Source organism: Heloderma suspectum, chromosome 1, assembly GCF_057233095.1.
Source record: "Heloderma suspectum isolate Gila_16-S chromosome 1, 16-S_ref, whole genome shotgun sequence".
NCBI lineage: Eukaryota > Metazoa > Chordata > Lepidosauria > Squamata > Helodermatidae > Heloderma > Heloderma suspectum.
Window position 1 is genome coordinate 126,603,966 of NC_139458.1, and position 15,551 is coordinate 126,619,516.

At 43.3% G+C, this 15,551-nt stretch overlaps 1 protein-coding gene across 1 annotated transcript in view; it reads right to left on the reverse strand.

The window, feature by feature from the left end:
* Positions 1-4,484: 4,484 nt before the first annotated feature.
* Positions 4,485-15,551, reverse strand: part of MUC5AC (mucin 5AC, oligomeric mucus/gel-forming) — an 86,624-nt gene continuing 75,557 nt past the window's right edge. The window contains exons 43-49 of the mRNA XM_084851325.1: positions 15,167-15,207; positions 13,531-13,653; positions 13,301-13,399; positions 11,503-11,634; positions 9,363-9,411; positions 8,492-8,606; positions 4,485-5,798 (exon numbers count right to left, since the gene is read on the reverse strand). Coding sequence (XP_084707451.1) covers positions 5,549-5,798; positions 8,492-8,606; positions 9,363-9,411; positions 11,503-11,634; positions 13,301-13,399; positions 13,531-13,653; positions 15,167-15,207 — 809 coding nt within the window. The 3' untranslated portion in view covers positions 4,485-5,548. The remainder of the gene's footprint in view (positions 5,799-8,491; positions 8,607-9,362; positions 9,412-11,502; positions 11,635-13,300; positions 13,400-13,530; positions 13,654-15,166; positions 15,208-15,551) is intronic.

A 15,551-nucleotide genomic window follows, 5' to 3' on the forward strand; every position in this document is an offset into this window, starting at 1 on the left:
CCTCCTTGACATCATCACGCGCCGCGCCACCCACTTTCCTTCCCTGCCCCTCCTCGTCTTTCTCTGCATGGCAAAGTTGTCTCCTGCAAGGGCCGGCTGAGTGCTTCCTGCACCGCTCACATCCCAACTGGGGCACAAGTGGCCTGGGAAGAGACTCGCCCGGGGCTTGCAGGCCCCAACTGTGTCGGGCGCCTCCTTCCTTTACTGCTCACATCCCAGTTGGGGTCTGGGTGGCACAGGAAGGGACTTGCCTGGGGCTTGCGGCACCGGTCGCTGCAAAGCCCCAGTCAAGTACAGGGAAGGGTGTGTGATGCCCATTGGGAGGGTGCCCATTGAGAGGGGAATCCCCTTGTTATTGCTGATTGAGACTGGAGTTAGCATGGAGACTCCTTTCCCCAGGTCAGAGGATGAGGCCTGGGGAGAGGACTGCTGTGAGACGTAGGCCTAGTTTTACCTGAAGTGGTAAACCTGCACTGCAGACCGTGGGTGGGGCTGACCTGTAGGGTGGCACACCTTGCCAAAAGAGAGAACAGAATAGGGCATGAATTTGCATAACATTTGCATATGCAATTCTATATGTATAGGTGCACATTTAGAAAGAAGAACTAGTATCTAAATAGAAATACAGGACATCTCGCCACAGTGAAGAAGGCTGACCAGGTGACCTGTGTGGCTGCTCAGTCTGCTGTCCTGGTGCTAACTGTGGATGGGCAACTTCAAGGCCCCTGTGCTCCCTCTTTATGGTTCTTTGACTTTGATCCAGACTTGGACTGGACAGCACTTCAAGTAGAGGACACCGACAAACAGACTACTTGTGCCAGCTCTCTAAAATAGAGGACTGTCCTCTGCAAAGTTGGACACCTGGCAACCCTACTCTCTCTCTCACTCCCCTGCACATAGAAAACTAGTATCTCAGAAAGAAGGCTAGGTTAGGATGTCTCCTTGACATCCAATTTTGTATATGCTGGGAAATTGTTGTTGTTGCTATTGCATGGGGGAGCATCCAGTCACACAGTTCAAGCCCCCAATCCGCAGCCTCTGAAGTGGTATAGTTCAGGTGTAGATTTGCCACCACAGTGAGATCAAAGCCTTAGAGGGATCCTTAACACCTGCCACCCTGAAACTCTAAACCAGACCCCTTCAGTCTCCTCAGCTACTCATTATTTCTGGGCATCTCTCCAATAATTATGCATACATAATATGCAATTGACCACTTATCATTATTTGCCCTTTGTGCTAAGATTTCTGCCACCACCACCACTGCACCTGACATCATGAGAAAAGCTGTGGCTGAGTGGCTTAAGTCTCCCCATAGAAATCAATGAGCCACAGGCTTTCTGCATAAATCCAGTGCGCACGCACACACACGCACACACTACCTATAGGAACAATTATTGTTTCTGTTAAGCCTTGGTGGCTAGCTGAGCCTCCTGGATCTGGGTAGAGGGCTGTTCCCTTTTGTGCAGGTGAAGGTGGGCTGGTTTTGCCTTCAGAATTGGGCAAGTTGGTTTTCTCCTCCTTGTTCTCCACCTGCCAAATCACTGGGGAATGATAGATAAATCCTGGAATAGAATAAAGCCCACATGCTTTCTTTTCATTTCAGTGGGAGCAGGGGAACTGAAGTAAGGGCCATTCAAAAGTCCTGCTTTCAAGTGTGTAAGGCAGGACTCAACAGTTCAAAATTTAGCATTATTCATATTTCAGATGAGCAGAAAGCATATGTCTAGGTAACTGGAAACACAGAGCGCTAAAGGTCTGGATCTTGACAATTTATTTCCCAGGATGGAGAAATAATTGTAACATGTGCAACTGATTATCCTAGCTTTCCCTTTGCTTGAGTATGTGGTTAGGGGTAAAAAGTAATGGAGGGACAAGTACAAGCATACCTCAGCCAGAGGATTTCTCAGTGAAGGATTATGATATACACTTAATTGCAGCACCATTGTGAATGAGATGCCAGGTGTTGGTCCATGTGACCCAAAGGGCTATGGGGAAGGTGACTTCCCAATCAGGACAAAAGGTAGATAAGGAAGTCCCAAGAAAAGACAGTATTCTGTTCAGTGGTATTTCCCCAGAAAAAAATTGTAACAGCCCAATCCTGTGCTTGTTTACTCAGATATATGTTTTCCTGAGTTCAATGGGTGTTAAGTAAGTATGCCCAGGATTGGAAACTGCAACATCACTTTTGTTCCTACTAGAGGTGCTGCTTCTAAGTAGCAACTAACAAAGGCAAAAGATTGCTTGGAGGAGAGCAGCAAGTTATCTGCCTCACCCTTCCTGCTCCCTGCACATTGTCATGTCTGTAACACAGGCATATGCTTTAAAAGACAAAGATAGCCATGTTGGTCCATACAGGGTGAGCCCTAGGAATAGGATAAAGAGCGCCCTGGGTGAGGAGTGCCGTTAGTCTCCCCCACCTGCTGTAGGCAATTTTGCAGGGTCACCCAGAGGATTTATGGGGCCTGGTGCAGGTGTGATGTCCATCGAGAACGACATTGCTCAAAACCTTGATTTCTCTGCCACTGTCCTACAGTTTGCACATGCCAAAGTTCGAAAAGCCACATTCTTATGCAACACAGCAGAACTATCACAGGTTTTACTGATCATATATATATATATATTTGTAGCCATTCCTATCTTTCGGTAAGCATTCTTTATTTTAGAATATCCATTATTTGTATCTTTAAAAATAATAAAATAATAGTTATAAATAAAAAAGGTATTCAGCTGACCTCTTGCAGCTTTTGGCTTTATTTTATTATTATTTAGATAGTGCTTATAGTGTTTATAGTATTTGAAATGCTAAATGCTTGGTATCGTTGCCTCAAAGAAAAGCTGTGTTCCACTGATTTTTACCTAGCACAAATGATATCAGAGTGGAAACTGAAAAAGAAACATCCTTTAAAGCTAACTGAAGGAAGATCATTTTTGTAGTTAGTGCCCAAACAACCTGTGGAACCTTGAAAGAAAGGTTACAGACCCTTGCTTTGTGCCACCCTAGCTCACTGCAGACAGTACACTGAGCTCAGCTTGGCGCCCCCCTAAGCTCGGTGCCCCAGGTGACTGCCCAGCTCCCCCACCCCTAAAGCTGGTCCTGGATGCATAAGGAAAAAAATTCCAGAGTCTGGGTGGTATTCCATTGGACACTAATGCTAATACAAACGATGTTGCTCTAGTGCAGGGGTGGGCAACTTGTGGTCCTCCAAATGCTTTCATCTACAACAACTCTGCACAGCCCTAGCCAGCAATAGTGAGGGATGATGGGAGCTGTATGTCAAAACAGCTGGAGGGCCACAAGTTGCCCACCCTGCACTAGAATAAGGGACCTCTAGTGGAACGCCAATAGTGTTAGCCCACACAATGGGATTCCCCGGAAAACCCTTCAGTCCTGCTAACGCTATTGGTGTTGCATTGGAGGACCCTTATGCTAGCACAACATAATTTACGTTAGTGTTAGTGTCCAACTGGATACTGCCCTCTGTCACCTTTAGCAGGACCAGCCAAAATGCCACAAATGTTATGTGCTCATTATCCAATGACATGGTTGTTCTAAATATGGGCCTCTTATTCTCCTGTAATTCCCAGGAGTGCTAACAACTTGGCAGAACAGAAGTGGGTTTCATTACTGAGGGCCAAACTACACAGTACACCAATGGGAGCTTTTCCCCTAAGCGTAGGAACAGCGTGGGGGTGAGTGATTTTCATCCAGAGCATGGTGGGGTTTTCAATGACACCCCCCCTTTGCACCTGCTATTAAACAGAAAGAAAGAAAAACCATTGCCGTGCTTCCAAATTTAGCATAACGTGTAGTTTGGCCCTAAGAACATGATAAGGGTTACTTTTCATTTCTGCCTTCCCTAGCAATGATCTCTCTGTTCCTGAAAGGATATATAGTACTTATCAGAGATTCACTCAAAGCTATTTAAGAAGAATAGTCATGATGCACTACGTGGCTTCTTACACACCAAGCTCAGAACAGCATAATTCTAAAAGAAAAGAAAGGCCCGAGGAACTGCAAAGCATATTACCAGCCTTTCTAGAAACAACTTCAAGCCACTATAGTTCAAGAATGCTGATGTTTCCCCCGCTGGGTGCTTCCTTCCACAATGATGGTAACTGGATGGAAGCAAAACCAGCAAACTTCATGAGTCATAAACGAGGTGTGTGTGTGTGTGTGTGGGGGGGAGTTGGCTTTGTGCAATAGTTGCTGTTCCCTTTGTGCTGATCTGCCTAGTTACATTTGGACTAGCAGCAGTCTGCATGGGCCCAACTGATGTCTTCTGTACTGTTGTGACACTCTAAACATTACTTGTAAAAGCACTACAACTGCTGGAGGAAACCGAAGACTTGACTTCTCCTCTTTGGGGTGCTTTTCTAGTAAAGTTGAATAACACACTGAATTGGCACAGTGTGCATTACCAAAAGAAGGCACACAATTCACAAAGGAGGCACAGAGTACCTAAACAGATGAAAAGACACAACAGCTGCAAAATGCTAAAATTTTATTAATCAGTGTAACTGTTCTTCTAAAGAAACAAATACAAATTGTAAAAGGTGGAGTTATCCCTCAACCAGGCATTAGTTGACAGACCGTATAAATTCAGAAGAAAATAGCCCCCGAAGTCTATTTTCCAGAAACAAATAAATAGTGGTACAACATTAAAAAAAACACACACCTCACTGTGCTAGAACAAAATTTATATTATTTTTATTACTTTGGTTTACAAAAGTTCTTCATACGACCCTTTGGCAAATATATCTCTATCTATATTCATTCTGTAAACAGTTATTAAAAAATTAAGATCCTCATACAATTACTATGCTGATGATATCATGTAAACAGAGAGTCCTCTTCAGCAGCAGCAGCAGACAAACTTCGTCAGGTTTTTCTTTATGCACAAGAATAAATCTACAAATAATCCCCTAGTATTATAGCCCCATATCTTTGGAAAGAGTGAAATCTGTAGAAGAAGTGATTTGCAATGACAACTAGGGAGAACAACTTGGGAAAGTGAAAGCTACATTTGCAATTGTGGTAAAGAGGAACAGACAGCCTTGCCAAATGAGAATGGAATGGAATGGAACGGGACTCTGTGAGTAGCTATCCTGCTCCAAAACCATGTCTAACTTGGGCCAACTGGTGGTGAAGACTCTTGTGCCTATATCAGAAATGTTACTATCCATAGAAGGCTTGGTTGATGTTGCAGTTGTAACTTCACAGGAGAAAAAAATCAAGCCAAAGGCCTTTTACCTCCCCACCTTCAAGGCTTATGCCATGGGCTTCTCCCCCTTCAGTTATATTTGCAACTGGATAGGGTAGTCTCACTCAAGCCTAAAAGTGACACAGACAGAATTCCCTATCGTTTGGCATCCCAAAGAAAAGAAAAACAGCCTTTTCTGCCAAGAGTAGATAGAGAGAATATTCATTCGTATTCACAACGCTGTTTTGGATACGTTTCTATCTAAAACAACAACATTTATTTTAATTTGTCTTCAGTTTATTCTTGGTCATTTCCTAAAATGTCTCAGCCTGTCCTTGCTGCTGCCGTTATATCTGCCCTTGCTGCTGCTCTTCCTGTTGGGGCTCCTCTGGCTGTTGCTGCTGTTGCTGCTGGGCTGGTGTAGGCGTGGGCCTCGAAACACATTCCTTGCTCACACAATCACATTCTTCAACATAGATATAAGAATAATCTATGGTGGAGCCATCAGGGCACGTCAGGGCCACATGCTTCCTGCTAGTCTTGCTTTCCAGACAGCACGAGCAGTTGTGATCTATTGCATTACCCTCATAAGAATATCTGAGAAGAAGAGACAAAGAAAGGTTTCGACTAGCTGATGCAGGATCAAGTGTGACACTCACACCCACTGCTGGGGATGGATGAATCTGTCAAATTCGATTCCATTCAGTGTCTCATTTTTCCTGCATTAAGTTTGTTCCGTCCTGTTTCCACATCAGTTTGTGAATTCATATGTATTTTCAGGCACATTTATTTAAATGTACAACTTTTTGTACACACTTTTGTAAATATACTCATACTTTTGCAAGTGATTTTCTCTAATATGATGATGATAATATAATCTTTGTAAACTACCAGAGAGCTTCGGCTATTGGGCGGTATAGAAATGTAATAAAATAATAATAATAACAACAACAACAACAACAACAACATAATTTTGTTCTCACTTTCCTTCAATATACTCATTCTTTGTGCACATTTTTTTGATTTGGAAACTGCTGCAAAAATGCGAGAAAGTGCAAATATGAACTGCATTCCAGTTCATGTGTAGGGTTGAGAAGCACAATTTGATACTTTTGCATTAAAATGCAAAACCAACACATTTCTCATCCTTCCCTACCCAAACAGTTCATCAAAGTTTTGTCTGTACTGGAAACAATCAGTTTGACTATTTATTTGTTTAGGCAATCATATGCCACCATTCAGTTAAATTTTAACTGTTAAAAAAAAGTCTCCCAGGTAGGGATGGTGGAGAATTCCGCCACAGACTCCAGTGAGGCTAGATTCTAAAGAAATCCCCAGAGTCTGTGGCTGAACGGACCACTCCCCCCCCCCCGCAAAATTCTCCCTGGACGGACCCTACCTGCCGCTGGCCAGTCCGGTCCATCCGCAGCTGTCCGCTGCTCAGGTCTGCGGCCACAAATGGCATCCGGCATAGCGGATGCCATTTGCGTCCCTGCTTTATCCCTGATAGGCTACAAAGATATTTACGTAGCCTATCATGGAAAAGAGCAGGGACGCAAATAGCGTCTGCTACGCCATTTGCGTTGCTACCCTTTTCGTGATAGGCTATGTAAATATTTATGTAGCCTATCACGGCAAAGAGCAGGGACGCAAATCAGATTGCCTCCCCCCCCACGGATGCCCCGGATCAGAACGGTATGTGGCTTTCTTACACCCCTACTTCCAGGGTGGCTCACATATTGAAAGTGTAATCCTATGCTTGTTTGTTTAAAAGGATGCCCTGCTGTGTTCAATGGGATGTGCCCCCATATAAGCAAGCATAGGATTTCAGCCTCAAAAAGTAAAACAGGTACAGTTCTTCAGGAGCACAGAAAATATGCCAGATGTGGTGCTTTGGCTTCCTGAGAATTTTGTTCCCCCCAAAGCAGGTTTGAAAGTGTATGGGCATTGCCTCCTGAAATCTCAGAAGCCACAGAGGTGGCTAAAAGATGTCCACTGGCCTAGGATCAGGACTCATTGCCCATCGCTATGACTAGCAAACCCAGAGTAAATTATGTAAAATAGTAAAAAACACAGAGTAAATTAATGGAAAGTTAGATACATTACGCATACTTGTTCAATTTGCATAATATATACACCTTGCAGCACTCAGATTTTCTTGCTACAGGATTTTAATAATTATTTTAGTGCACAGCTCACAGAACCCTGATGATGGGGAAGTGGGTTTTCATGGTCAATACAGGACTATTTTGGGGACAGCCAAGAGGTTCTGTCCTAATCTTTTCAGCCTAGGCTAGCCTTCCCCAGCCTGCCTGGTGCCCTCCAGATGTTTTGGGCTATACAACTCCCAGGATTCCTGACCACTGGTTATGCTGGCTGGGGCTGATGGGAGTTGAAGTCCAAAATATCTGAAGGGCACCAGGTTGAGGAAGGCTAATCTAGGCTAACCCCACCCTCTAAATCAAACTGGGATGATCCAGATCAGGGCTAAAACAGAAACTCATAGATGTTAGAAGGTTGAAGGCAGTTGACATGCTTAGCCTACAGATGAGAAGACTAAGGAGAAGATATGTTGGTAGCTTTCAAGTACTTAAAAAGGATGTCGGAAGATGGGGGTAGGGTCCACTTAGGACAGGTAAAGAAACAGCTTTGTGATCCAGCAAGGGCAGCTTACATATGCAAGCAAAAATTGCTGTTTATAGAAAACAACAACAAAATCTATAGGGTAGCGGAGTGTCATCTGCCATGAAAGGGAAAGGGAGATCATGAATTTATGGGACTCTGGCTAGTGGCCTTAGATTATAAGAGGGAGACCTAGGTTCTTGAAGAGATTTAAGGACATTCTGGCCAGGCAACTGGAAAGGATGTTTCAGATATAGGCTCTTTAAGGCAAGGGATTGAACTCAGTGACCTTTGGAGTACCTTGCAACTCCATTTTCTGCGAGCAAAAATGTCCTAAAAAATCTGATCTTGTATAAATACTCTTCATTTACATTCCATAACTTTTGAAGGATTGCTTCACAATTCTTTTGAGCACAACCATCTTGCATTTAAAAAAAATACAAAGTGCTAAGGTTATACCATTCAGACCAACAGATATTCAGGGTCTAAAATGGACTGTTCTGCCTGCCCTGACAACACATTTTCCCATGTCCTGCTAATCTGGAATTCAACTGAATGATTACTGGGCTGTTTACTAGATGCCAGCCATTAGAAACAAATAGGACTTAAGAGATCGTAAGTGAAAGTTACGTACTGGGGGAGTGAGCAATATTCTTTCTGCTACTTACATCGAAATGCTGCCACATGTGCCTTCACAATACATTAACTCAACAGATGAAGATGTTTCACAGCCCTTGTATTTGATGACTCTTGAGATGGGTTTTGGTTCACAGATGTTGAGCTCTGCGAGGGGGGAAACAATTAAAGAACAGCATCAGTGTGTGGTCACAAACGTTATGTAATAGAAAGCCAGGAAGGTAAGATGGTGTGTGCGTGTGCACGTGTGTGTGCGCATGGACACATGCATACATGTATGAAGAGGCAGGAAGAGAGGAACGGTAGGTCCATCTATTTTAATCAGAACCAGATCATCTGTGCTTCTGGATGCTTTGGGATGTAAGGAAGAGATGAAAGGGCACGTTAATGTTTGTCTTCTTTGAGCACAGTTGGGGAAACAGTGGCCCTCCAGATGATGTGGGACTACAAGTCCTATCAGCCCTAACTACAGGCCATGCTGGCTGGGGCTGATGGGAATTTGCATCTGACAACATCTGGAAGGCCAAAGGTTCCCCACCCCTGTTTTGGAGTATATTGATGGAAGATCTACTCTGATGCCACTGGCATCTAAAGACAATATGTTCAGGAAGCCGGGGGGGGGGGGGGCTTATTCTATTTGTATGTTGATTGGTATCCATCAGACATGAGGGACAAAGAAGCTCTACATTTCAACACAAGGACTTCTCTTTTCACATTAATTATTAGTTTCATGCTTGCACCTATGCTACAAAGGCACAGTGTTTACACATCCTCTCTGCTCAGGTTACTTACTTGCCCACTTCCTACTACACCAATGTAGCTAATATGGCTGAAGAGTGAAGACACACACTAGTACATTGTGTGGATATTTGGGAGCTTTTTTTCTTCTTCTTCATAACTTACCAGCTGTGCATGTCTCGCAGCAGCCATCATTTACCACTTTCCCACCATGCTAGAAAGGGGGAAAAAGTTTAGAATTTTATTGACAGATGCTACAACAGTCACTTTCCCCTAAACAAAGACAACTTCTTTATGCCAGTGACAGATTCACACTGGAATCAGAACTCTCCAATTGAGTGCAGGCAAAAGCAGGAAAACGAGACTTGACCGCACAGATCCAAAGAACATTTCCCAAAATAAATGCACTGCTATCATTTGTTATTATTTAATAGATTTATATAATGCTTACCATATTTAAAAATATCTTCTATAAATAAGAAGTATAAATATTAAGTATAAATAAATACCTTCTATAAATATTAAGTATGATAAGAATAAGTACAATAACAATATTAAGTACTATAACAATAAGTATATTGTTTCACTACATGAGTACTTCCACTAGCTCTGTTAAGAATATCTAGCGATTCACCCTTTCCCTCACTGAAGTTGGGTGGCAACTCAAGCCAATTATTTCTCATTATTTGTACAGATTTCAATGAGTCTTTAGTGAGAAGCCTTTGGAAGGAACAGTTTGTGGATTGCAGAGTTTGAGGATTGCCTAGAGTTAAATTCAAGTGGCAAGCAATAGACTTAACGCAGGGATGCAAACAATTGCTAATATCTAAGTTGCAAACAATTGCTAATATCACAGTGCCATTATACAAATCTTTGGTACAACCACACTTGGAATATTGTGTACAGTTCTGAACACTGCACCTAAAAAAGGATATTATAGCACTGGAGAAGGTGCAGAAAAGGGCAACCAAATGATCAAGGTGAGTGAGCAGAGACATGATAGAGATGTACAAAATTATGCATGGTGTGGAGAAAGTGTATAAGGAGACATTTCCTTTCTCTCTCTTTCATAATACTAGAAACTAATGGGGCATCCCATGAAACTGAGTGGTGGGGAGTCAGGACAAATAAAAGAAAGTACTTCATCACACAGCGCACAGTTAAACTATGGAATTCACTACCACAAGATGTGGTGATGGAAAAAGGCTAGTAAGGGGAGACCCACCTGAAAGAGGTGTATAAAATTTTGCATGTGTGGAGAATGTGGATAGGGAGACATTTTTCTCCCTCTCTTATAATACTAGAACCTGGGGTCATCCCATGGGAGATGGGTGGTAGATTCAGGACAGATAAAAGAAAGTACTTCATCACACAGGGCACAGTTAAACTATGGAATTTGCTACCACAAGATGTGGTGATGGCCACCAATCTGGATGGCTTTAAAAGGGGGTTAGACAAATTCCTCAAGGATAAAGCTAATAATGCCTACTAGTCCTGAGGGCTGTATGCTGCCTCCAGTATTGAAGGCAGTATGCCTGTGTACATCAGTTGTTGGGGATCATGAGTGGGGTGATGCTATTGCCCCCATGTCCTGCTTGTGGGCTTCCCACAGGCCGCTGGTTGGCTACTGCGTGAACAGAAGGATGGACTAGATGGGCTTTTGGTATGATCCACCATGACTCTCCCTATGTTCTTAAATTGTTAAGGGATTTTAAAACATGGAACATTTGCCTGTCTTCTAAAAGCTAACTTGAAAGGAGAGAGAGTTGGAGGTCTGAGTATGTCAGTGAGAGGGAAGATCGTGTTCTGACTGGTGTGTTCTAGTCTAATTGAGAGGTTCCACAGCTCAAGCCTACCTGGAAATCAGTCACTGGTTTGAGAGTTGCTGCGTCAGTATGTGGCTGCTGGCTGGTAATAGGAACGAAGGCAGTGGTGAGTATGTGGCCAGGCTGTATGCAAAGCAGCATATGTGGGAGGAAGAGAAACTTGTTTGCTGCCTTCTTCAGCTACCAGGGACCAGGATAAGCCAGATCTTTGTTTAAATATTGAGGCTTGGACCCAGACTAAGTTAGTTGAACTTGGATGCCATCAAAACCAATGGGACAAGTTAGTCATAGGTTAAGACTCATTGCTTTCAAGAGGAACCAGCTTAGTCTGGATCCAACCCACTGTGTATGGTAATAATTGTAAACTAGCTAATGAAGGCCAAGTGTGATTCATTTTTGTTTAAGATAAACTCTGCTTTCACTGGGTAGCTAATCAAACAAACAGACACAAAGACCTGTGATTGTTCAGGTATACTTACAGCTGTACAGTCAGTTGAGTTAAAATCAAGGCAGGTTATCTTGATAGTGACAAGTTGATACTGGCCGTCTTCAGTACGGTCACATTGATAGGAGGTACAGTTGTCTCCTGGTTGGTGCCAGGTTTGTCCTTGCTGAAAACAGTCACAGTTTCATTGATATTAATAGAAGCTCACATGCTGTTTTGCTGTCCTCTAGTCTAAAGGCTTTCGTTTGCATCACCAAGACCAGCCGTCCCCCACCTGGTGCCCTCTAGATGAGTTGGACTACAACTCACATCATTCCCAAGCCAGCATGGCCATTGGCTGGCTGGAGGATGATGGGAGTTGTAGTCCAACACAACTGGAGGGCACCAGGTAGGGGAAGGCTGACCAAGACAATATAGTCTGGGTGAAAAAGCCAGGAAAGTTTTTGGCAAGTTACTATTGAAAAGTTAGTGCGGAAAAAAAAAAGTCTTCATTAAGACTACATGGAAGAGAAAGAGAATACTCTTTTCCCTACAGTCTGTTATGTCTGTTATGCTCACAGCTATACGATACACTTATCTCCACTCAGCTCTGTTGAACTACCATGATCAAACTATAACAGAGAATGTCCTTTGCTTTTGCCACCAGTGTTGAGTGTGCATGTTGCACAGTGTGAAATTGGTTCAAACTGAGATCCTTCTTTTGTTGTTTTCTGGTCTCTGGTTGCTCAAAAGCACAAACATGCGCACAAACATGCACACAAACATGCACGCACGCACGCACACACACAGACACACACACAGGCCCTCCACCTCCTCTTCGATCTGTCTGGTCCCTTCACAATTTGCATTGCAAGACAGCTTGGTATCACTTCACCAAACAATACAGTTTCCATTGGCTTCACTGTCACAAGAATTTGGGCTTATGAAATTTCCACTTACACATGCTGAGGCAGCATTTTGCCCTCTAACCCAAATGATGGTATCTCAAAGAGAGCAGCAGGTTATATGCTAACATATCTGAAGGCAGAACCTGATGACATGTGGCACCTACACCATATTTTTTACAATTCTCCTTGGGGTGGGATGGTCCAGAGCTCTTTGGCAGAGCCTGTGCTTTGCATACAAAAGGCCCCAGGTTCAACTGCTGGCATCTCTCAAGGATCACAGGTTGCAGGATGGGGAAGGACCCCTACCTGAGATTTTGGGGAGCCCCTATCAATTTCAGTAGGCAATACTGGCAGACATGGATTAATATTCTGATAAGGCAGTCTCATATTACCTACACAGCATCATCTAGTTTCACAAGCAAAAAAATGGACAGGTCGTGACCCTCAAAGGGAATTTATACCATAGGAAGGGCAACAGAGAGGCAAGGGTAACAAAAGGGGATTGTGAGCATTTATGCCAGGGGTGGGCAACTTTCAGGAGTCTGGAGGCCAATTTCACCACCTAGAACCCACTGGGGGGCACACCTTGCCATTGAATTTGCTGCCAACATTCGGCAGTTCAGTGGCGCAGCAGCAAAAAAGGGCTGGTTTTTCTTCTTTGCTGCTGCACAGCCAGATTTTGGTGACAAGCCGTGGCTTGCATTCCCTAAACGCCAAGGAAAATTGGCCCTTTGGGGCTGCCACAAAAAAAGGGTAGTGGGGGCCACAAAAAAGAACAAAGGGCTGCATGTGGGGCACATGTTACCCATCCCTGACTTATGCAGAACTATTATACATTAGGTTAACATTTATACCCTTTTTTGATCTAGCACAAGACACATGAATGTGATGAAACATGAACCTGGCACACATGAAATATGATGGTGTTCACAAAACATTAGTTACCTTGATAACCTGGAAATCCTTGGGGCCTAGCTTCAGAACACAAGCTACTGGGACGCAATGGCCACAGCATTGTCCAGGTATTTCTTTAAATTCCTGGCCCTGTTTGAGAGAACATGGAAAGAAATTCAGGAGATCAAGCATGGTTTTTTTTGTTTTTTTCAGAAGGTAAAATAGCTGGGTGGGCAAACAGATGAAAAGCAGACAAATCACAGAAAGCGTGTGTTACTCACCACTGGGCAACTTCTGTCACATACTTGTGACACACATACCACCACATTTGATTTGCTTTCTGGATCTTCTGCATCAGAGCATCTGCATGATTCACAGAAGCCTCTTGGAATGACTGATCCAGGCTAAAGGGTAAAGGAGAAACAGTAGTAAATAATTCTAACCTGATTTCATAAATCAGAAATATCATAAATTTTCTGATGGTGTGCTTCTATGGAAGTGATTTTTAAAAATCACTCAGGAGATCTGAAAGCCCAAATTAGAGTTTAACATTTTGCATAAAGAGAAGTAGAAAGTGAATCCTCTTCATCCCAAGCATCTGAGGAATCCAAGGGAAGCCAAATGAATTTTGATAAATCAGCAAAATGTCTTAGAGGGCTTCAGCACATCCCTAGGTGATATCTCCAGATGTTGCATAAGGTGAAATTTGAAGGTCCTTCCTTGGGCAAATCACCAGAGGAATTTCAAGGGCAGTCAAAGGAAGCTTGCTTTTAAAAAAAAGTACCAACATTTCTTGCTGGTGAGGTGAACTGCAAAATCACAATCCAAATATTTTATTTTTGACCAGAAAAAAGTTTGGACACAAAAATGATAACCTAAACGACTGTTAGTATTGGTGGATGTTATTAAATGATGTCATTCTTGCATGCTTCACTTGTTTTTCAGCCAGAATGTCCAAGGTCTAGCAACATGTTTTAAATGTACAAAGCAAAGATACATACTCAGGATCTTGTCACAGAAGTTACGGTTCTTTTGTATTGAATCCTGAGTATGCAGGTTCCTGAATATGCTTAGAACCAAAGAACTGAGTTGCTTCATCTAGCTCAGCCAAGTGGATGCTTGCAAGCATCTCAGCAACCAGCAGCTGCTAGGAGACTCACCCTAAATTGGCCACCCTTCCTTCCTTCCTTCCTTCCTTCCTTCCTTCCTTCCTTCCTTCCTTCCTTCCCTCCTTCCTTTATTTATTACATTTATATCCCGCCTTTTTTCCTCCCAGGTGAATCCTCCTTCTCTCCATTTTAGCCTCACAACAACAACCCTGTGAGGTAGGCTGGGCTGAGAGTCTGTGACTGGCCCAAAGTCATCCAGTGAGCTTCATGGCTGACTGGAGACTAGAACCCGGGTCTCCTGACTCCTAGTCCAACATTCTAGCCACTACACCACACTGGCTCTCACTTATGGGCTAAGCCCTCCCTTCTTCCCACCCCTAATGCATCAATGTTTGCATAAAGGGGCTGTGCTTCTCCCTGGGTTGTAGAATGGATTAGGCATTGCTAATTTGAGATGAAAATAATGAATGGTTTTTAGTCCATTCCCTTAGTTTTAATCAGCTGACAACCGATATATAGTAAATAGCACCGTCCATCACTACAGGTGGCATTCTGAGGATACTGAATCCTCTCTTGGACGGATAAAACACTTCTGTTGGGCTAGAGAGCTTACAATGCATCCTTTCAATCCAGTGAAGATATGCAGGGTGCTTAGGGTAACATCATCATCTTTGAAAGCCTTTTGTGAGGAGTGGGGTGGGGCGGGGTGGGGCAGGGGAGGCTTTGCTTAAAACACACATACACACACATTTTAAATCTGTGTCAATCAACTGATTGGTGCTTCTAGCATTCATCATTATGTACTTACTTTGTAGAGGGTCTCATTGACAACACAGCCTGCCAATTTCTCTGTGAGACAGAAAGTAAAATTTATATGATAAATCTTCACATTTTCTCTTGAGTGATCAGAACAGAATAAGAAGGGAACACAAGCATAAAGTACTGATGCAATCTGCTAATAAAGGGTTGGATCCAGATTTGGATCCAGATTTCAACTGGATCAACTGTGCTGGTGGAAGTGGCTTTTCCCACACCCTTCTTCCCGTGGCAGCCCCTTCAGCCCTCGGAAAATGCTACTCAAAGAGTCAAGAGATTTTGATGAATGTGGGGGGAGGGATCCCCCAAAATCAAGTGGAGGGACCTTCTGTGAGTGGAGCCCTTCCTTGCATGGTCTGATCCTGGATCCAACCCAA